The sequence below is a fragment of the Pristis pectinata genome, chromosome 37 (assembly GCF_009764475.1).
Source record: "Pristis pectinata isolate sPriPec2 chromosome 37, sPriPec2.1.pri, whole genome shotgun sequence".
NCBI classification, from domain to species: domain Eukaryota; kingdom Metazoa; phylum Chordata; class Chondrichthyes; order Rhinopristiformes; family Pristidae; genus Pristis; species Pristis pectinata.
Window position 1 is genome coordinate 9,984,144 of NC_067440.1, and position 21,641 is coordinate 10,005,784.

Genomic DNA, 21,641 nt, shown 5'->3' on the forward strand with positions numbered 1-21,641 from the left:
AGCAAGGGGTTGTTGGGGCGGAGTAGACTTGACAGAGAGAAAGAGACGGCATCCAGTGTTGCGTGCGACAGATAAGGCGAGCCCGGGGCAAGATCTAAATTCCTTCCCTGTTTTTTCACTCAACGATAAAAATAAACTTTAAAAGCTTTGTTGATTGCGGCCTCGTTTCCGGTTCGAAATTCATGGCCTCCACAAATTGCTTGCAATCGCTTCTCATTCACTTTTTTCTTAAAAAAAGAAGTCACATTTTATTGTCAAAAATCCTGATGTGGAGTAGCGAGTTGTGAAAAGGGGGTTGTGGGGCGGTGGTGTGGTGGTGAGTTAGTATTGGAGATCTGTCTTTCTCTGCAGTCACTGCGCTCTCCGTGGTGCTGAAACGCTGCCCTCCCACTAAAGAGCAAGATCTGCAGATACTAGAAATCCGAAACAATATATAAATAATCTTTCAGTTTTATGGTGTAAAACCTGGCCCTCCCTAACCACGTCTCTTTAAAAGTGTTGCCCGAAATTGATCTGCCGTTTTTATTAGCACTGAGGGGAATAGATTTTTTAAAAAAGCAAACACGCCACCATTATCAATGTTTACAAATTACATGGCAAACGGAAGCAATGCCGTTTCTGACAAATGCCATAAACCCAGCTCCTTAAGTGAGGACGTTCTGTGATGGTGTGATTCTCCTAAGAATAAGAATAAATTCTGGGTTGGATCTGAAATCGAGTCGCTAGTGTTGGCAGCAAGATGAGAGAAAATGATTCGAAGTAGCAGGGAAAATAAGAGCGAGATAAACTTCCGTGGGCTAATGTGCGTTTGAAAGGAGGTTGGCTGTGCCTACCGACGTTAAAGATTTTTAAAAGAATCTAAACAAGGGTAAATGGGACCAAGCGCGTGTCAATCAAACGTGGATGCACAGAGCTCTGTTTCTCATTCCGATACTCCCCCAGCCGAGGCGAAGAATCGCCCATTTCCCCATCTCCCCAGACGAACGTTCAATTTATGCATTTATGGAATGGTTAAAATATTTAACCTTAAAATGTTACGGATGGACAGATGGATGAAAGTAGAAAGCATTGTTTATACCTACAAGGGTACTTAGGAGAGGTAAAATATATAATATTATTTGTTCTATGTAAATTGATAAATCCATGTCGCTAAATGGTACCGTTATATGCTGCATATAGAAGCCACACACACACACACACACACACACACACACACACACACACACACAGTATAGATATATAATTTTTAAAATCTCAACTTGTCCTACGTAGACACAACATACCGTTGGTAATTGTATTCACTCGTGTAAATTTATTCTATCTACGTGTCTTTTTGAATTAATTGGCCCAGACTTGATTAAGACCGTTCACGCATCAAAATTAGCGCCAACCATCACTAACAATGACCTTCTGGAAACATCGCCTGTTAATGTTCGTAAGTACCCTTACGCAGCTAAAATCATTCCTTTTAGACGCGACGTGTTTTGATGTTTAGATGTATATGTTTAATCTTTGACCTTATTTTTCATTACGTTGAGTTGCCCGACAATCCACTATTCCCTCGTCTCCAGGACGGGTTTGTACTGAACCTGCATTGGAGTTAACGCAAGTCAGTGGCGATAAAGCACGTTCCCCAACCCCCATCTCTCCCTCCCTTCATGTGAATGGAGCGGAGTTTCATTCATGAGTTTCTGGACTGCGGGTGATTTCCAGAGCAGAGGCTGGGAATGAATGAATGAACCGCTGACGTCAATGCAAGGTGACGTCATGGTCACATGGGGGCTGCCTGAAAGGCATAAAAGCGTCGGGCGCTGTCCGGGGTGCTGAAAGCAAGAGGCAGGGACAAGCCGGAGAAGAGGACATCCTCTGGACCCAGACTGCCATCTGTTGCATCCGAGGCATCGACGAGTCAGGGTAAGAGAGACCTTAGGCTAACACTGCGTTAACAGACCAGATTTAAAACCAAGTTAACCATTAATTCATCCAAATTAAAGAGTTCATATGTAAGTTGACGTGTTAATGTTCTAACAGCTGGGGCTGAAATGAAACTGGTTGACATCCGTAGGATCGGAGATGCATGAAATTCGAGACATTATTCTCGCCCCATTGCGATGCAAAATTATTTGTTTGCACTCTCATCGTGGGATTATCTGGTGCCTTGTAATTTGTTAGTGACCAAAAAGGATCTATATCTATCTACCTATCTATCAATCTATGGAAGCTGACAACCTGAATTAATTATATACCAACATACGATATCTCATCTTGAGATTTTCCAATGGGAAATCACATACAAAATATATAATTCTGTGTTACCAACATATGAATGACCATATAAAATGTCTATACTGTATATGTATAGACATGTTGCAAATCATATTACGGTCTTGCATATTCGCTGGGTACATTAAATGTATAATTTTATGCGTTCATATAATTGCATTTGAAATTTAAGAACAATTGCATCTGTAACGGCGGTACCAAACCACTTGTAATTCAATGCGGATTGCAGACTCGGGATCAAAGATGTTTGATTTAACCTGGCACTGTGTTCGTTTTGAGATACTATTGCCTGTAAGCCTACTAACAGTGAATGAGAATGAATTGTCTTTACGTCCGTGGAGCGAGGAATGGGGAGATCCCTGGAAGACACATTCCGGTTGAAATGAGCACAGCGAGACTTTCCGGTCCCTGCCAGCAGCACAGATGGGATTTCTCCTTTACAATCAGCTTTACATTGAATTGCGGTCAAATGCATTTTACTCCTGGTTTATTCTTGAAATTTCGAACGCACGGTAAATAGAGAGGGAGGGCGGTGGTGGGGGGGGGGGGGAGCGGAGGGAGAGAAATAAAACGTAGGTCGGTAGATGGATAGACAGACGGACAGATAGACAGACAGGCAGACAGACAGGCAGACAGACCTTGATAGATAGATAGATAGACAGATAGATAGATAGAGAGAGAGAGAGAGAGAGAGACAGAGAGAGAGAGACAGATTGACAAAAGAGAGAGACAGCTAAAAAGAGATTTAGAGAGAGATAGGTCGATATAAAGAAAGACAGAACGAGATAGGTAGACAGACAATCAATCAGACAGATATGAGAGAGAGAGAACCAGACGAACAGGTAGCGAGGCATTCCCACAACCAATTACAGAAACGACACCACAATAACGAAGGAAAGGACAATAACCATTATGATGGCGCCGGGCACGTTGCTCGGGCTCACTGACTGCCCTGAAGCGCCCTGATGAGGTTCCCTGCCCCCCACCCTTCCCTGCCAGCCCACAAAGAAACCCTCTGCACCCCGAACCATGGGCATTTCCCAGAATGAAAGTGACCGGAGCCGCTGTGGCGAGGTGAGTGGCGGAGGGGGCTGCGGGAGAGCCGCGCAGACACGGCTCGGAGTGGGCGCCCCGCCCGGTGCTGCAGACAGGAGCCGCCCAGCTCACAGTACAGGCTCGGAGCTCTCGGCTCCTTCCGCCCCATTCATGAATCCCGGGGTTGCCGTGACAACCGGGAGGCTGCAGAGCTGAATTAATTGCCATGGTAACAGCTTCTCCAATCCTGCAGTCGCCACCTCTGGCCACCGCTGTGCCGGTCCCTCCCCACCGAGTGCAATCGCACTTCACATTAAACCACTACCCTTCGCTGGGCGCTCGTTATAAATAAGCAAGCCCTTTTTTTATGTATAACGCTCGAGCAGCCTTCCTCTTTTGCAACGTGGCATCTCTGGTCCATCTCCGATTGCCGGTAAACACTCCCAGTAGAAGCACAATGGTTGCTGAAGGATTCACAGCCACTCGGCGGGGAGTTCTGGTGATCTCACGGGGAATGGAGTCTATCTACTGCGGGGCGTGCAGTTGGATCTGGAGTCTGGATCTCTCTCTCTCTCTCTCTCTCTCACACACACACACACACACACACACACACACACACACACACACACACACACACACACACACAAGCAATCACACAGTCACGTAAGCACATAGAGACACACGCACTTAGCACACAGACCTGCATTCACAGCACGCCACTCACACCGATGCACACACACAAGTACACACACGTAGACGCACACACTCACTCACAGACACATACACGCGCGTTGACACAAACACACACGAACGCGAACACGCACAAACATACACGCGTAAACACAGAATCACACAAATTCGCACTCACACGAGTACAAGGACAGACACAAATTCATCAACACACACACACACACACACACACACACACACACACGTACGGACACCTGCAGACATACATGGAAATATATTCTCATGCATACACGCAGGCGCTCATGAATACACCGAACGACATACACACGCACATATATGCACACATACTCACGCCTAAACATGCAGACACACGGATGGATTTCTTCACATCCAGTGACACATAGAAATACATATGAGCACAGGAATACACACGCAGAGATATACACGCACAAATACACAGAGATACACACACATAGATACACAAACACACAGATACACACACACGAATCACACACACATACACACACACACACACACACATAAACACACACACAAATACCTGCATGCATAAAGACGGGTAGTGGTGCATTTACCCAGATGGAAACACGCAAATAGAAAGACACAGCCACATGCACAGCACTCTCTCTCTCTCGTCTCTCTTTCTCTTACACACACAACATACACACACACACAGGCACATACATACACACACACGCATACACTCTCTCTCTCTCTCTCTCTCTCACACACACACACACACACACACACACACACACACACACACACACACACACACACACACAAAGATAGGGTGGCACACACACTTGGTAATGGTTCTAGTCGGGCGCGTCGGGGCAGAGACCGGAGACGGAGAGGTTTGTCATCGAACTGAAGACGCAGTCCACACAACGAGATTCAGACAAGGAAACTGGGCAGAGAGGAAGGTGTTCCTGATACGGAGGAGAGAACGGGAGATGGGGTGAGGGGAATTCGGGGGTGGGGAATGCAAAACATGGCATACCAGAGAGAGTGAGTGGGCGGCGATCTATCTCATCCGCCCCATCTCTTATGGGTTGTGCCCTTGCTGTTTGTACGTCTGTTCTCTTTAGATGACCCATGTCCCTATTGTTTGTTTGAGTTTTCCTATTTTTGTTACCCTATGGTTTGCTTTCAATATTTGTTTTATATAACTCCGACTCCCTCCTGTCTCTGTCTGGGTCTGCTCCTGCCTCTCTACCTGTCGTTATTTTAAATCTCTCCATCTAACTGACTCTATCCCCAAGTCCCCTTCCCTTCCCTCTCCGCCTCTCCCTTTGTCGCCTTCACCCTCTCTCGTTTCTTTTCCCTCTCTCCCCTTCTCTCTCTCTTTGCTCTTTCTCTCTGAACCCTCCCTCCCTCTCTCTCAATGTCCCTTGTTCACTCCCACCTCTTTCTCCCTCTCTCCCATCTTTTGCTCTCTCTCCTCTCTATCTTCCTCCATCTCTCCCTCTCCCCTCCCCTCTCTCTCTATCTGTATCCACATCTGTTTGGCCCCCTCCATCCCTGACAGTGTCTTGGACTAACAATGAAAGTTCATATCTCACAACACTAGAATTTAAAGTCAGTTAACAAACTGGAATATAAAAAGAAATATTTATTTGTAAAAATAACCACAAAACTACCAGACTGTCATAAAAACCAGCTTAGAGTCATAGTCATACAGCACAGAAACAGGCCCTTCGGCCCAACTGGTCCATGCTGACCAAGATGCCCATCTAAGCTAGTCCAACTTGGCCCATATCCCTCCAAACCTTTCCTATCCATGTATCTGTCCAAGTGTCTTTTAATGTTGTTATTGTACCTGCCTCAACCACTCCCTCTGGCAGCTCGTTCCAGATACCACCACCCTCTGGATGAAAAAGTTGCCCCTCGTGTTCCTATTAAATCTCTCCTTAAACCTATGCCCTTCAGTTCTTCATTCCCCAACCCTGGGAAAAAGACTGCACGCATTCACCCTATCTATGCCCCTCATGATTTTATACACCTCTATGAGATCACCCTTCAGTCTCCTCTGTTCCAATGAATAAAATCCGAACCTGTCCAACATCTCTCTGTAACTCAGTCCCCCGAGTCCTGGCAACATCCTCGTAAATCTCCTCTGCACTCTTTCCAGCTTAATGGCATTTTTCCTATAGCAGGGTGACCAAAACTGAACACAATATGCAGCCTCACCAACGTGGCTCATCAAGGGAGAAAAATCGATCGTTCTTATTTTGCCTGCTCCAGTTGTGACTCCAGACCAAAGTGGCTGTCACTCTGAAATGTCCCCTGAAAGGGCCAGCAAGCCATTCTATTCAAGGCTAATTAAGGAAGGGCAATAAATGCTGCCTAACCAGTAATACCCAAATAGAACCATAGAACACTACAACACAGAAAACAGGCCATTCAGCCCTTCTAGTCTGTGCTGAAACATTCCGCTAGTCCCATTGACCTGCACCCAGTCCATAACCCTCCAGACCTCTCCCATCCATGTATCTATCCAATTTATTCTTAAAACTTAGGAGTGAGCCCGCATTCACCACATCAGATGGCAGCCCGTTCCACGCTCCCACCACTCTCTGAGTGAAGAAGTTCCCCCTAATGTTCCTCCTAAACCTTTCCCCTTTCACCCTAAAGCCACGTCCTCTCATACTTATCTCTCCTAATCTAGGTGGATCCTGAAATATAAATAAATAAAACGAAAAGCTTGCCCCATTACATGTGTGCAGTATGAAACAGAGCAGAAAATATTGGAAATAATCAGCTGGTCAGGCAGGAACTGTGGAGAGAGAAAGAGTTAACATTTCAATCACATACTCTTCACCAGACATTTTAAGTTTCAGAGAAAGAGTGGATTAGTGGAGAAAACGCCCCTGCCCCCCTTTCTCTACAATCTATCAATTGATTAACATTTCCCAGTTCTTTGACCTGAAACACCAACTCAATTTGCACTTCCACAGATGCTGCCCGACCTGCTGAGTGTTACCAGCAGGTTCAGTTTTTGTTTCAGGTTTCTGGCGTCTGCAGTATTTTCTTTCTGCTCAATTGCGAGACAGAATGTCTGGATGCCGGAAATGTCACCCGTTCCCTCGCCTGTATCATTCAAACTTCTGATAGGACGGCCATTTGGTTGGCTCGACCAGTTGTGGACCTGCCTTGGGTTTAAAGGGAGACCACCTTTGTGGAGGAGGAGTGGGGAAAAGATATTCATTTAGCTAATTGGGTGAAAAGGATGATGCCGGGGGAACTCAGCAGGCCAGGCAGCACCCGTGGAGAAAAGCAGGCGGTCAACGTTTCGGGTCGGGACACTTCTTCAGGACTGAAGATAGGAAAAGGGGAAGCCAGATATATAGGAGGGAAAAGCAGAGCAGTGATAGGTGGACAAAAGAGGGGAGGCGGGGTGGGCACAGGGTAGGGATAGGTAGATGCAGGTAAGAGATAGTTTTCTCCACGGATGCTGCCTGACCTGCTGAGTTCCTCCAGCATCATCGTGTTTTTCATCTAGATTCCAGTATCTGCAGTTTCTCTCTAGTATAGCTGGGTACTTGATGGTAAGCATGGAAATGGTGGGCAGAAGGGCCTCTTTCTGTGCCGTATGACGCTATATTTAACAAACACCTTCACTCACCAGGGCGGTGAGAAAGGTATTGTTCCTTTCTCACAGCCTCGGTGACTCAGGGTCGATCCCGACCTCCGGTGCTGTGTGTGTGTGTGTGTGTGTGTGTGTGTGTGTGTGTGTGTGTGTGTGTGTGTGTGTGTGTGTGTGTGTGTGTGGAGTTTGCACCTTCTCCTTGTGACCCCGTGGGTTTCCCCCGGGTGCTCCGGTTCCTTCCCACATCCCAATGACATGAAGTTTGTGCGGTTAATTGGCCGCTGTAAATTGTAGGTGGGTGCCGGGAAAATTAGCGTGGAGTGAGGGAGAATGGGTTTCAGTGAAACAAGTGGGGGGATGAGATCAATGGTCTTCTTTTGAGAGCCAGCGTGAAGTAGATAGACCAAATGGCCCCTTTACATTCCATAAGGAAATACAAAAGAATATATAAAACATAAATACAATCAGTATGTTACAATTATTCGCCTGAAGCTGTTTCTTTAAAAAAGCAGATCTTAAAGAGGCAAAATAATACTGGGCGTTGACACAAGAGGCTGCAGACGCTGGAATTTGGAGCAACAAACAATCTGCTGCAAGAACTCAGCGGGTCGAGCAGCATCTGTGGGAGGAAAGGAATTGTTGATGTTTTGGGTCCTGAGGCAGGGTTTCGACCCAAAATGTTGACAATTCCTTTCCCTCCCAACAGATGCTGCTCGACCCACTGAGTTCCTCCAGCAGATTGTTTGTTAATACTGGGAGTTTAATGGTTGGCATAGATGTAATAGGCTGACAAGGCACAGAGTAACACTCTAATCATAGTAAAACATATATATATTCATTACGTAAAATTTTAACGTGTTACATCATAAAGTATTATAACATGAAAATATCTTGAAACTCTCTCTTTACAGGTAAAATCAGCCTCGTATATTAATGATAGATTATTACCAAGGTTAATGACCATAAGACCATAAGATATAGGAGCAAAATTAGGCCATTCAGCCCATCATGACATTCAATCATGGCTGGTGTGTTTTTCAACTCCATTCTCCCTCCTTCTCCCCGTAACCCTTCACCCCCTTACCAATCAAGCACCTGTCAATCTCTGCCTTAAATACACCCAATGACGTGGCCTCCGCAGCTCTCTGTGGCAACGAATTCCACGGATTCACCGCCCTGTGGCTGAAGAAATTCCTCCTCATCTCAGTTCTAAAGGGACGTTCCTTTATTCTGAGGCTGTGCCCTTGGATCCTGTACTCTCCTACTGATGGAAAGATCCTCTCCAAGTCCACACTATCCAGGCTTTATAGCAATCCATCGGTTTCAATGAGATTCTCCCCCTCCATCCTTCTGAGTACAGACCCAGAGACATCAAATGCACCTCATACGTCAAACCTGTCATCCCTGGGATCATTCTTGTGAACCTCCTCTGGACCCTCTCCAGGGCCAGCACATCCTTCCTTAGATATAGCGCCCAAAATTGCTCACAATATTCCAAATGCGGTCTGACCAACGCTTTATGCAATAGTACCTCTTTGCATTTATATTCTAGTTCTCTCGAAATGAACGCTAACATTGCACTTGCCTTCTTTAATGATTGGTACACGTCTCATCTCTTCTTCCTGTGTTTATCTTTTGTCTGTAGTTCCCTCTTTCCCCAGCCCCCAGTCAAGATGATTTGGCCGGCTCGCTCGCCTACTCTCCTGATCTTTACCCTCGCTCTACTATGTCCGAATTCCGTCGGGGGCGCGCCCCTCACACTGGACGGGCACGAGGAACAGTCCCGCCAGGTCAAAGCCAAGGAGAGCGGCCAGATCGCTCACTCCCAACAAGACCCAAACATGTCCACAGAAGACACAAGAGCGCCCCAGGGTCAGATGGAGACCGCGAAAACTTACCAGGTTAGGTCGGTGGCCGCTTCGCACCCGGGCGCCCCGCGGGACCCGGGTTACGACGAGGACCTCTTCAAAGATATGGACGCAAAGGCGTTGGCCACCATTCTTCTACAAGCGTTGAAGGTGGATGGGGAGAAGACGGAACCCGAGGAGTCCAAGCGTCGGAGCGGCGCTGGTCTTTTCTCGGTCTACCAGGGCTCCCCCGAGGAGGACAGGGAAGACACTGACGAGAACGTGAAGAGTAGAACTCGGGTGGCCAAGACCCAAAGGCGGGACCATTCAGAGAGCAGGGAATCGGACGAAAATAACGAAGGCACCTTGGCTCCTCGTAACCTGGGGAAGCTGGAGTCAATGCTACAGGACTTGGAGAGGTATAGCGCGGCTACAAAAAGAGAGAGGTCCAGCACAAACCAACAAACCCCGGCGCACCATGGAGCCAAGAGCGAGGAGTCCAAAGAGAATGATGTCTTGAGAGAACTGGATGCGTTTGAAGAGCTGGTTGAGCGGAAGCAGGGGTACTCTGACTATGAAGAGAGCGCAGAAGACGGGAAGGGGAGGACAAGGTACCGAGGTGAAGACTTAGGCGGTCAAGAGGTGGGCAGGAAGAATTTGGAAGAAGACCAGGCCAACGATATGGCATCGGAGTTGTTGTTACAGTATCTATTGAAAGGCGAAACGAGCCAAGAGGAGGAACCCCACCAGGAGGAAGAGGCGAAGAAGAGCGGCGCGGAGTCCGGGCAAGAAGTAGACAGCGCGTCCGAGGAGAAGAGGTCAGATGAAGAAGATGGTGAAGACATTGACCCCCAGACCATAGACAGGCTGATTGAGATCTCCAGCAAGCTCCATCTGCCGGCCGATGACGTCATTGACATCATCAACGACGTTGAGAAGAAGAGGAAAGACTCAATGGAGAGGGCTGAGAGCCGGCACGGGGGATCCAGGAGGAAATACCGCCCCGACTTACGGGAGGACAACCTTGTGCCCCGCTACCGAGAGGACAAACTGAGACACCGGTCCAACAACGACCTCACCCTGCAAGACCTACTGAGCGCCGAGAACGCGTTGGATTACGGAGGGATGTCTCTGCCCGTCCCGAGGAGGTACCGACCCGGGCAAAACACTTACCCCAATTACATCCGCCCTCGGACATACCAACAACGCCATCGTCCCTACTATTACCAGCCAGTCTTTAGGAACGGAGACTATTATGACGATGACTCCCAGGACAAGGAAGAAGAACTGGAAAATTACATTGAGAAGATCTTGCTTAAACACCCGGAGGTTTTCCAGTAACACTGACGCCAGGAAATGAATCAGTGGTCTTTTATTCCCCTCCCCACTCCTATTTTTTTTCTTGTCTAAAGTACCTTTTTGTTGAGGTTTGTGCATGTCAGGTAATGTGACGACATATCCCCTGACACTCTGTGCATGGAGATCCAATTCGAAACACATGCATCCTATCAAATGTCGCGTCCTCCCCATTAAGTTTTATTTGTGGGGGGAAAAACGGGAAGAGGTAGCCGGTTGCAGAATCAAAATCTGATATTTTTGCACTAGGTAACATTGGGCAACTGGTGGCCTCAGGAGCTAGGGGTGACTTTAACGAAGCAACAGCCCCGTTAGAGTTTGGGGTGATTTATAATTGGCCCAGAGGAAGGTTGAAAAGCGGTCGAGGTGATTTGAGTGTTGGCAACTCTAGATGTCCTTGGGTAGTTAAATGGTTGGCCACAGTTTGAGGACCGACACCCAATGTGTACCGGCCAACCCTTTCCATCTTCCCTGTGTGTGACTGCCCCCCACCACTCCCCCTAATGTAACACACCGTTCAGAAGTCCTGATTCAGGGTCTGGACCCGAAACGACCACCATCCCTCTGCCTCCACAGATGCTGCCTGACCCATTGAGTTCCTCCGTTTTTGCTTCACTCTGAAGTGACTTGTTTGCACCGGACTACCATTGAAGCATCTGAGGTCAGTTCAAAAGGAGTTGAGGGGGTAGGCGGGGTGGGGTGAGTTGGATGTCGGGTGAGCCAAATTCTTCTGCCAGTTCCCCTCTCCCCAAAGATTTATTGGATGGAATTTAGTTATAGAAGTCACAAAGGGTTCAGCTAGCTCAGAACCTTGTACGGCCAACACTGCTAAACTGCTTTCAGTTTACCCAAGAATACCAACGAAGAGCTCCGATAAATATTGTAGGGAGCCCCAGTGGAGGTCTCTCAATTTGTCCTGGTAAACCTAGGAATGGAATGTTAGGATACAGATAGGTTTTCAATATCGCCTGATTCTATTGTCAATGGGCGAGACATATTCATGCAAGGACAGGTCCGCTTGCTTGCTCGCCCCACGATCTAGCATCAACTTTCACACCCACGGTAAATGTTGACTGACCCGTGCTGCAAAATCTGGGCTACATCCTTCCACCACCCACTGTTTCCCCTTTGTAATTTTTTTTTACAACCATGGGAAAGAGCAAGGGGCGATGTGAGCCAAGCGATTCACCAACTGTACAAGAGAGACGAAGAGGTTAACACCTTCGCCCGGTGTCTGCACATGTTGTTGTCAATATGGGAAGGAGATGGTGGATTTGACAAGCAAATTCTAAGGGTTCAGGTTTACAGCGCTGGGGTGGTTAGCATGCGGAAATATGTGCCAACATTGAAGCCTTGCAGGATACACAAGAGATCCATTGACATCCTCACAGAATGGCGAACTGTGCATGCTTTCGTTTTCTCTGCAGCGGAGGAGGCTTGAGGGGTGACCAGATAGAGGTATCTAAAACGATGAGGGGGTAGATAGGCGAGATGGTAAAAATTCTTTCTCTCCTGGTGGGGGGTATCTAAGAGAAGATGGGCAAAGGTTTCAGGAGAGAGAGGTGGGGGTCTTAGAGGGTTTTGTTCCCTACAGAGGCTGCTCGGAGGTTGCCTGAAGAGGCGGTGGAGGCAGAGACTCACACATCATTTAAGAAGCATCCAGACAAGTACTTGAAGGTGTAGCAGGACTTAATGTGGGTAAATGGGGTTACTGTGGATAGGCAGCGTGGACAATGTGGGCCGAAGGGCCTGTTTCTGTGCTGTACAACTCTATGAATGTATGAACCTCTGGGATTCTCTACCTTAGAGGGTTGTGGAGGCTAGCTCGCTGGATGTATGTAAAGAAGATATATATATATATACACACACACACGGTTGGGGAACCGGAACAGAAGAGGGGTTGGGGCCAGGGGCAGGTCAGCCATGATAGTGGGGTAGGTTTAAAGGGCCGAGTGCCCTGCTATTTTCGTGTGTTCCTTTGTCGTCTAAGCGGCCAGAACCCAGAAAAGGGCGGCTAAAGGCAGAGATGGGCTTCAATTGTGCTCCACACCCATTGCCTCATGCGGCCCACTTCCCTGATATCGTCTTGTGTAGTGAGTATCTGAAGCCACGACAAGTGGTAGGCAGATCAGTAATGCTGGGATTACATTTGCAGCTCGAAGGTGCTATAAAATACAAAAAATGACAGAGCAAAGAAAATTATTTTGATCAGTTGAATATGAGCCCAGCACATACTGTGATGAGAACATCAAAGTCAGAATTCCTTTTAATTCTCATCTTATTTGGGGATCTCATTACCATGTCCATCTTGTGAATTTTATGACTGTTTCACGCAGGGCGTAGGTTGCACTTCTGAGTTCCAATTTGCGTTGGTAAAGGGCAGAAATGGGTGGTTGGTTACCAGTGGCATCATTTGATGCGCGCCAGGAAATATTAGGCGCTTACCCAGACAGAGCCCAATCCAATTTCGCAATGTCACCGGAATTAAGGGTCGCTGATCAATCCGATTTGGAAGCTTTTGCGTTATACCTTCGATGGCAAACGCCCAATTGACTACAAGTGCAAAATATTACGGGTGCTGGGAATGGAGAGATTTTTAGGAATACCCAGCATCTGCGGAAAGAGAGAGAGAGGAACACGGCTAGCATTCAGGGTCAAAGTCTTTCCACCTCTGTAATATCCAAGTGCGTTGTTGAGGAAGAATTCTTACATCAACGGGCATGAATCGTGCATCGATTCCTCAGTGGGATGAACCCAGTAAGTTTTATTTTTGAAAACTTGGGGACAACGTTTCGGTTCGGAGAGACCGGACCAACTCTCGCTGCAACAACGGGGGTGGGGGAGGGGGGGGGGGGGAGGAAGGCGAGCAAACGAAGGAACGGAGTCGTTGGGGGGAGGATTACGCGAGTTCCATTGTAAACCTTTTTCAAGTCCGCTTTTTGAAGTGTACACGAGTCTTGTTAACCTAAAGAAAAAAATATAGTCTTTTGATGTGGCAGTACCTGATGTCTTTTTCCATTCAAAGTCAATCTTGTAAATAGCATGGCGGGGAAGGGTGGGACGAGCGGTTCAGTACTAGTTTTGTTATGAATAAAAGCTCATATTTTATTCAACGGTCCGTCTTTTTCTTGCGGTTCCGACGGAGAGGGGTGACGGCGACTGCTCCCTTGTCAGCGCGGGACGCCGGCCGCAATCGCCACGCACCGTTTCCCAAAAGCTCTGATGCAGAGACTTCAGCACAGAATTTGATAAAATGCAGGAAATCTCTTATGACGGAATCCTTTACGTATGAATGAAGAACGGGATTTGTCACATGCCGGGAAAATGCAGACTACACACCGAGTCCGTTTTCAGAGAGAAATAGACCACATCGTGTCTGTAAATTACATGAAAAGGGGATTTTAAGCGAATGAGCGGAGAACTAGTATAAAATCATTCACCTACAGGGAACTTGACACTTTAGAATGTGCTAAGACAAGATATCTTTATTAGTCACATGTACATTGAAACACACAATGAAATACATCTTTTGCGTAGTGTTCTGGCGGCAGCCCGCAAGTGTCGCCAATAATACACTGGGAATCAGATTTATTATGCCTTATATGATGTGAAATTTGTTGTTTTGAGGCAGCAGTACAGCGCAAAGACATAAAATCACTATAAATTACAAAACTAAATAGTGGAAAATAAATAGATTTCAAGGAAATTAATACTGAAAAAAGGTGTGAGATGTTGAACCGATCATACGAGATAACACAGAACATGGAATTTATTGCTCATGGGGATTCAGAAATGGATAAATCGGTTACACGGGGAAAATTGGTATTGGTTTATTATTGTCACTTGTACCGAGGTACAGTGAAAAGCTTGTCTTGCATTCCGATATTACAGGTCAATTCATTACACAGTGCAGTTACATTGGGTTAGTACAGAGTGCATTGATGTAGTACAGGTAAAAACAATAACAGTACAGAGTAAAGTGTCACAGCTACAGAGAAACTGTAGTGCAATAAGGTGCAAGATCACAAGGTAGATCGTGAGGTCAGAGTCCATCTCATTGTATAAGGGAACCGTTCAATAGTCTTATCACAGTGGGGTAGAAGCTGTCCTTAAGTCTGGTGGTACATGCCCTCAGGCTCCTGTATCTTCTACCCAATGGAAGAGGGTATAAGGCACTACAAAGAACCTGCCAGAGCAACTCAGCGGGACAGAGTCCTGAGGCAAGGTTTCGATGTGAAACATTGACAATTCCTTTCCCTCCCACAGATGCTGCCAGGCCCACTGAGCTCCTCCAGCACTTTGTGTGTTGCTCCAGATTCCAGAGTCTGCAGTCTCTTGTGTGTCTCCATTGTAAAAATAAGAGGTGTTGCTTGTGGAATCTTTTACACACAGTAACATAGAACTCATGGAATATGTTACATGCAAAAAAATGAAAATGAAAATGAAAGTATCAGTCACATAGAGGGAAGGGGACATTATAGAATCCGTAACAGGAAATTAAATAGATATTTTGGAATCTGTTACATGCAGGGAACTGGTGTTACACGCTGGTTCCATTACACACAATAAAATGGAACATTGATTTATTACATTCGGGGAAATGCACACTATAAAATCTGTTACATGCAAGAAGATCATGGTATCAGTCACAAGGGGGAAATGGACGTAGTCCTTGTTACCTTGATGGACAATATAAACACACAGGGATATTAAAAATATCAATTATGTGATATATACAATGCAAAAAATGTTGAATAAAAACAAAGTCATGGAGTCATAGAGCAATACAGCACAGATACAGGCCCTTTGGCCCAACCAGTCCATGCTGACCATGTCGTCCACCTATCTAGTCCCAATTTCCTGCATTTGGCCCATATCCCTCCAAGCCCCGCCCCTCCATGTACCTATCCAAGTGCTTCTTAAATGATCCTGTTGTATATGCCTCACCCACCTCCTCTGGCAGCTCATTCCATGTACTCACCACCCTCTGCGTGAAAAAGTTGCCCCTTGGGTTCCTTTTAAATCTTTCCCCTCTCGCCCTAAACCTCCTCCCCCTAGTTTTGGATTCCCCTACCCAGAATCTCAGAATCAGAATCAGGACCAGATTTATTATCACTGCCTTATATGACATAAAATTTGTTGTTTTGAGGCAACAGTACTGTGCAAGACATAAAGATCACCATGTTACCAGTAGATAGATAGATAGATAGATAGATAGATAGATAGATAGATAGATAGATAGATAGATAGATAGATAGATAGATAGATAGATAGATAGATAGATAGATAGATAGATAGTGCAAAAGAGGAATAATGGGGTAGAGTTCATGGGTTCATGGACCGTTCAGAAATCTGATGGCGGAGGGGAAGAAGCTGTTCCTGAATCATTGAGTGTGGGTCTTCAGACTCCTGTACCTCCTCACTGATGGTGGTAATGAGAAAAGGGCATTTTCTGGATGGTAAGGGCCCTTAGTGATGGATATCGCCTTCTTAAGGCACCGCATCTTGAAGATGTCCTCGATGGTGGGGAGGGTTGTGCCCGTGATGGAGCTGGCTGAGTCTATAACCCTCTGCAGCCTCTTGCAATCCTGTGCATTGGAGCCTCCATACCAGGCGGTGATGCAACCAGTCAGAATGTTCTCCACCGTACTTCTGTAGAAATTTGCAAGAGCATTTGCCGACATACCGAATCTCCTCAAACTCCTAATGAAGTAGAGCCACTGGTGTGCCTTCATCGTGATTGCATCAATGTGTTGGGCCCAGGATAGATCCTCTGGGATGTTGACACCCAGGAATTTGAAGCTGCTCACCCTTCCCACTGCTGCCCCTTCAAATAAGATTGGTGTGTGTTCTCCCGACTTCCCCTTCCGGAAGTCCACAATCAATTCCTTGGTCTTGCTGACATTGAGTGTGAGGTTGTTGTTGCGACACCACTCAACCAGCCGATCTATCTCACTCCTGTACGCCTCTTCATTGGCATCTGAGACGGGGAAAAGACTGTTACCTCCACCTTATCTATGCCTCTCATAATCTTAAACTATAACTTCTGTAAGGTCGCTCCTCATTCTCCTATGTTCCAAGGAATAAAGACCTAGCTTGACCAACCTCTCCCTATGACTCAGGCCCTCTAGTCTTGTTAAATCTTTTCTGCACTCAGTTTAACCACCTTATTACAGCGTGACCAGAATTGTACACAATACTCCAAGTGCGGCCTCACCAACGATTTACACAACTGCAACGTAATCAGCAGTGTCAGAATCAGTAACCATAACCAGTGCTGGAAAATACTCAGCGGGTCGGGCAGCGTCTGTGGAGAGACCATTAGAGTTAACCTTTCAGGATGAAGATGGTGAGAGCAAAGGTTTCTAATTTTCATTTTCACAGCGAATAGCTTTTAGGGATTATGCAGGAGAATGTAAATTGAAGAAATAATTACTCACTGAATTGATTACACACAATAAAAATGGAATTCATGGAAAATGTCACGCACAGGGGAATGAATGTCATGGATCCTTTCCCACTGTGTAATGCTCAGTCATAGAAGGCCCCTGGGAAGTGCAGAGGGATTTGGAGGCTGTTCAGAAAATATTTGCTATTGGGATTGGAGCTGCTGAGATGCATTGAAGAGACCCTGATGCCAACTATTCCTTCGTGGGTGTTTGGCAGTGCAGTACATAGTGCAGTGGTACAGCACTGCTGCCTCATGGTCCCAGGGATCTGGGTTCGATCCTGACCTCCGGTGTTGTCTGTGTAGGTTTCCCCCTAGTATTCCAGTCTCCCCTCCACATCCCAATGATGTGCTGGAAGGGTAATTAGCCTCTGTAAATTTCTCCTAGTGTAGGTAAGAGGCAAAACAAACCAAAAGGACACGTGATAGAGGGAATGCGTTGCAGGAGTACAGGCGAACAAGGAGCGTGGAACAGGACTGGCAGGGACTTGATGGGCTGAAAGGCCTACTTCTGTGTCATTATAAGCAATGTGACTACAACTAAGCCACATGGAGACTGTAGCTGAGAGATATAAAAGGTGTTTATCCAACAAGCAGATCTTCTGGAGAACCTATGTCTCTTCTCCCCAGACACAACAGTGCAGTGAAGTTTTATACTTTTTAAACACAAAGGTAACAAGAAACAAAGAACTCCAGTTTCAATGGGTATAACTAAGATAAGATAAGATAAGATTTCTTTATTAGTCACATGTACATCGAAACACACAGTGAAATGCATCTTTTGCGTAGAGTGTTCTGGGGGCAGCCTGCAAGTGTCGCCACGCTCCGGCGCCAACATAGCACGCCCACAACTTCCTAATCCGTACACTTTTGGAATGCGGGACAAAACCGGAGCACCCGGAGGAAACCCACGCAGACACAGGGGAGAACATACAAACTCCCTACAGACGGTGGCGGGATTTGAACCCGGGTCGCTGGCGCTGTAAAGCGTTACGCTAACCGCTACGCTACCATGCCTGCATAACTTCAACATTTTGGGTGTAGGCAGGCAACTTCCGCAGAATTACATATTTACAATGGGCGTACATCTCAACTGTCAGAAGTTCTTTGAATACTTAAATACCAGTGGCTGGTCTGAGGGGTACTGAGCACACACTGGAGACACACATGCTTTTGTTATAGTATTGAGGGATCACTGCCTGGATATACAGGCAGCCAGAATATTAAGTGACAAAGCAGACATGTTCTGAACTGTGGCAGGGATATGTCTCTAACAATGTCTTAATACAGGAGTTGGCCACTTGACACCTTCCCTGATCTCATCAGAGACACAAGAGGTTCTGCAGCTGCTGGAATCTGGGGCAACACACACAGAGTGCTGGAGGAACTCAGCAGATCAGGCAGCATCCGTGGAGGGAAATAAACAGTCGACATTTTGGGTCGAGACGCTTCATCAGGACATAAGTTAACATAAACTTACATTAACATATATGAAAATGTGCAAGCCCCTCACAGACCATACCAGAGGTCAGGATTGAACCCAGGTCACTAGAACTGAGGGGCAGCAGCTCTGGTAGCTGTGCCACTGTGCCAGCCATGATCCAGTCCTGATGAAGGGTCGTTTATTTCCCTCCATAGATGCTGCCTGACCTGCTGAGTTCCTCCAGCACTTTGTGTGTGTTGCTCCAGCGTTCACCTGAGGGCACACACTACCAGGCTCAATGACAGCTTCTATCCCATGGTGATAAGACTATTGAACAGTTCCTTATACAATGAGTTGGACTCTTGATCTCACAATCTACCTTGTTTGACCTTGCACCTTATTGTCCACCTGCACTGCACTTCCCTGTAGCTGTGACACTTTACTCTGTATTCTGTTATTGCTTTTACCCTGTACTACCTCAATGCACTGTGTAATGAATTGACCTGTACAATCGGTATGCAAGACAAGTTTTTCACTGTACCTCAGTACAAGTGACAATAATAAACCAATACCAATACCAATACCATTACAATGTTACTGTTTCATGTTATAACAGATCAATTAATGGAAATTCACCTTTACAGACATTCACAAATCACTACCAAAATTTTGATATACGGAATAAAAATTTGCTCTTACAGAATTTGTACCTCGGTACAAGTGACAATAATAAACCAATACCAATACCAATACCATTTGCTGAATCTCTTGTGTCTATGAACGTTAATCTATTATCAGTAAGATTGAAAGAGTGCAGAGGAGATTTACTAGAATGTTGCCAGGCCTTCAGGAGTTGAGTTACAGGGAAAGATCGAACAGGTTAGGACTTTATTCCTTGCAGCGTAGAAGAATGAGGGGAGATTTGATAGAGCTTTACAAAATTATGAGGGGCATAGACAGAGTAAATGCGAGTAGGCTCCTTCCACCTAGATTAGGAGAGATAAGTACATGGCTTTAGGGTGAAAGGGGAAAGGTTTAGGGGGCACATTAGGGGGAACTTCTTCACTCAGAGAGTGGTGGGTGTGTGGAACGAGCTGCCATCTGACGTGGTAAATGCGAGCTCACTCTTAAGTTTTAGGAAAAGATGGGGGAGGTGGGGTAAAAGGGAGTGAGGTGAGAAGCTGGAGGCGGAGGAGGCAAAGGGCTGAAGAAGAAGGAATCTCATAGGAGAGAAGGGCAGACCATGGAATAAAGGGAAGGAGTTGGGCAGGTCATGAGGGAGGGGATGGAGAAGAGAAGGGGTGAGGGGGCCAGAGGGATAATGGAAAGCAAAGGGGCAGGAGGGCAACAGAGGGGAGGGGTTACCAGAAATTAGAGAAATCGATGTTGAGGCCGTCAGGTTGGAGACTCCCAAGACAGAATATGAGGTCTTATTCCTCCAACAGTGGAGGAGGCCACGGATATACACATCAGTGTGGGAGTGGGAAGTGGAATTGAAGTGGGCGGCCACTGGGAGGTCCCGGCTGTTGCGGCAGACGGAGTGAAGGTGCTCGACGAAGCGGTCACCCAATCTGCGTCAGGTCTCACCGATGTAGAGGAGGCCGCACCGGGAGCACCGGCTGCAATAAATGACCCCCCCCCCCCTCAGGATTCACAGGTGAAGCGCTGCCTTACCTGGAAGGACTCTTTAGGACCCTGAATGGTGATGAGAGAGGAGGTGTCGGGACAAGTGCAGCACTTTGCACGGTTGCAGGGATAAGTGCCGGGAGGGATGAGTGGACAAGGGAGTCGCGGAGAGCGCGGACCCTGCGGAAAGCGGAGGGGGGAGGGGGGAGGGGAAGATGTGCCTGGTGGTGGGATCCCGTTGGAGGTGGCGGAAGTTGCGGAGAATGACGTGTTGGATGCGGCGGCTCGTGGGGTGGTAGGCGAGGACAAGGGGAACCCTGTCCCTGTTACGTCAGGGGGTGGTGAGAGCAGATGTGCGGGAAATGGAGGAGATGCGGGTGAGGGCAGCATTGATGGCGGTGGAAGGGAAGCCCCGTTTACTGAAAAATGAGGACATCTTGGATGTCCTGGAATGGAAAGCCTCATCATGGGAAGAGGTGCGGCGGATGAACTGAGAGAATCCCTTTCACCTCTTCTCTTTCCCCCTCCCCTGCCCTCCCCACCTCCCCACCCCCTTCCCTTTATTCCATGGTCTACTGTCTTCTCCCATCAGATTCCTTCTTCTTCACCCCTTGACCTCTTCCACTTATCACCTCCCAGTTTCTCACATGATTTCCTTGTACCCCCCCACTCCCCCACCCACCTACCTACCCGCTGTCACCTGGACTCACCGGTCACCTGGCAGCTCGTGTCCCTCCCTCTTCCCTGACCTTTTTATTCTGGCTTCTGCCCTCTTCTGTTGAGTGGTGTTGCAACAACAACCTCGCTCAACGGCAGCTGGACCAAGGAACTGATTGTGAACTTCAGGAAGGGGAATTCGGGAGAACACACACCAGTCCTCACTGGGGGGTCAGTGGTGGGAAGGGTGAATAGCTTCAAGTTCCTGGGTGTCAACATCTCAGAGGATCTATCCTGGGGCTAACACACTGATGCAATCACACAGAAGGCACGCCAGCGGCTCTACTTTGGTAGGAGTTTGAGGAGATTTGGTACGTCACCAAAGACTCTTGCAAATTTCTACAGATGTACAGTGGAGAGCGTTCTGACTGGTTGCATCACCGCCTGGTATGGAGGCTCCAATGCACAGGATCGAAAGAGGCTGCAGAGGGTTGTAGACTCAGCCAGCTCCATCACGGGCACAACCCTCCCCGCCATCGAGGACATATTCAAGAGAAGGTGCCTCAAGAGGGCGGCATCCAGCATTAAGGACCCTCACCATCCGGGACATGCCCTCTTCTCGTTACTACCATCGGGGAGGAGGTACAGGAGCCTGAAGACCCACAC

The 21,641-nt window shown here is 47.2% G+C and overlaps 1 protein-coding gene across 1 annotated transcript; it reads left to right on the forward strand.

The window, feature by feature from the left end:
- Positions 1-1,856: 1,856 nt before the first annotated feature.
- LOC127586633 (neurosecretory protein VGF-like) lies at positions 1,857-13,637 on the forward strand. The gene is made up of 2 exons (XM_052044747.1): positions 1,857-1,914; positions 9,264-13,637. Exon 2 carries the CDS (start codon positions 9,292-9,294, stop codon positions 10,804-10,806), a length of 1,515 nt encoding a protein of 504 aa, XP_051900707.1. The 5' UTR covers positions 1,857-1,914; positions 9,264-9,291; the 3' UTR covers positions 10,807-13,637.
- Positions 13,638-21,641: the final 8,004 nt, after the last annotated feature.

What these genes read in the sequence shown, in the direction of transcription:
- LOC127586633 (XM_052044747.1), top strand. Translation starts at nt 9,292, where the DNA reads ATGATTTGGCCGGCTCGCTCGCCTACTCTCCTGATCTTTACCCTCGCT.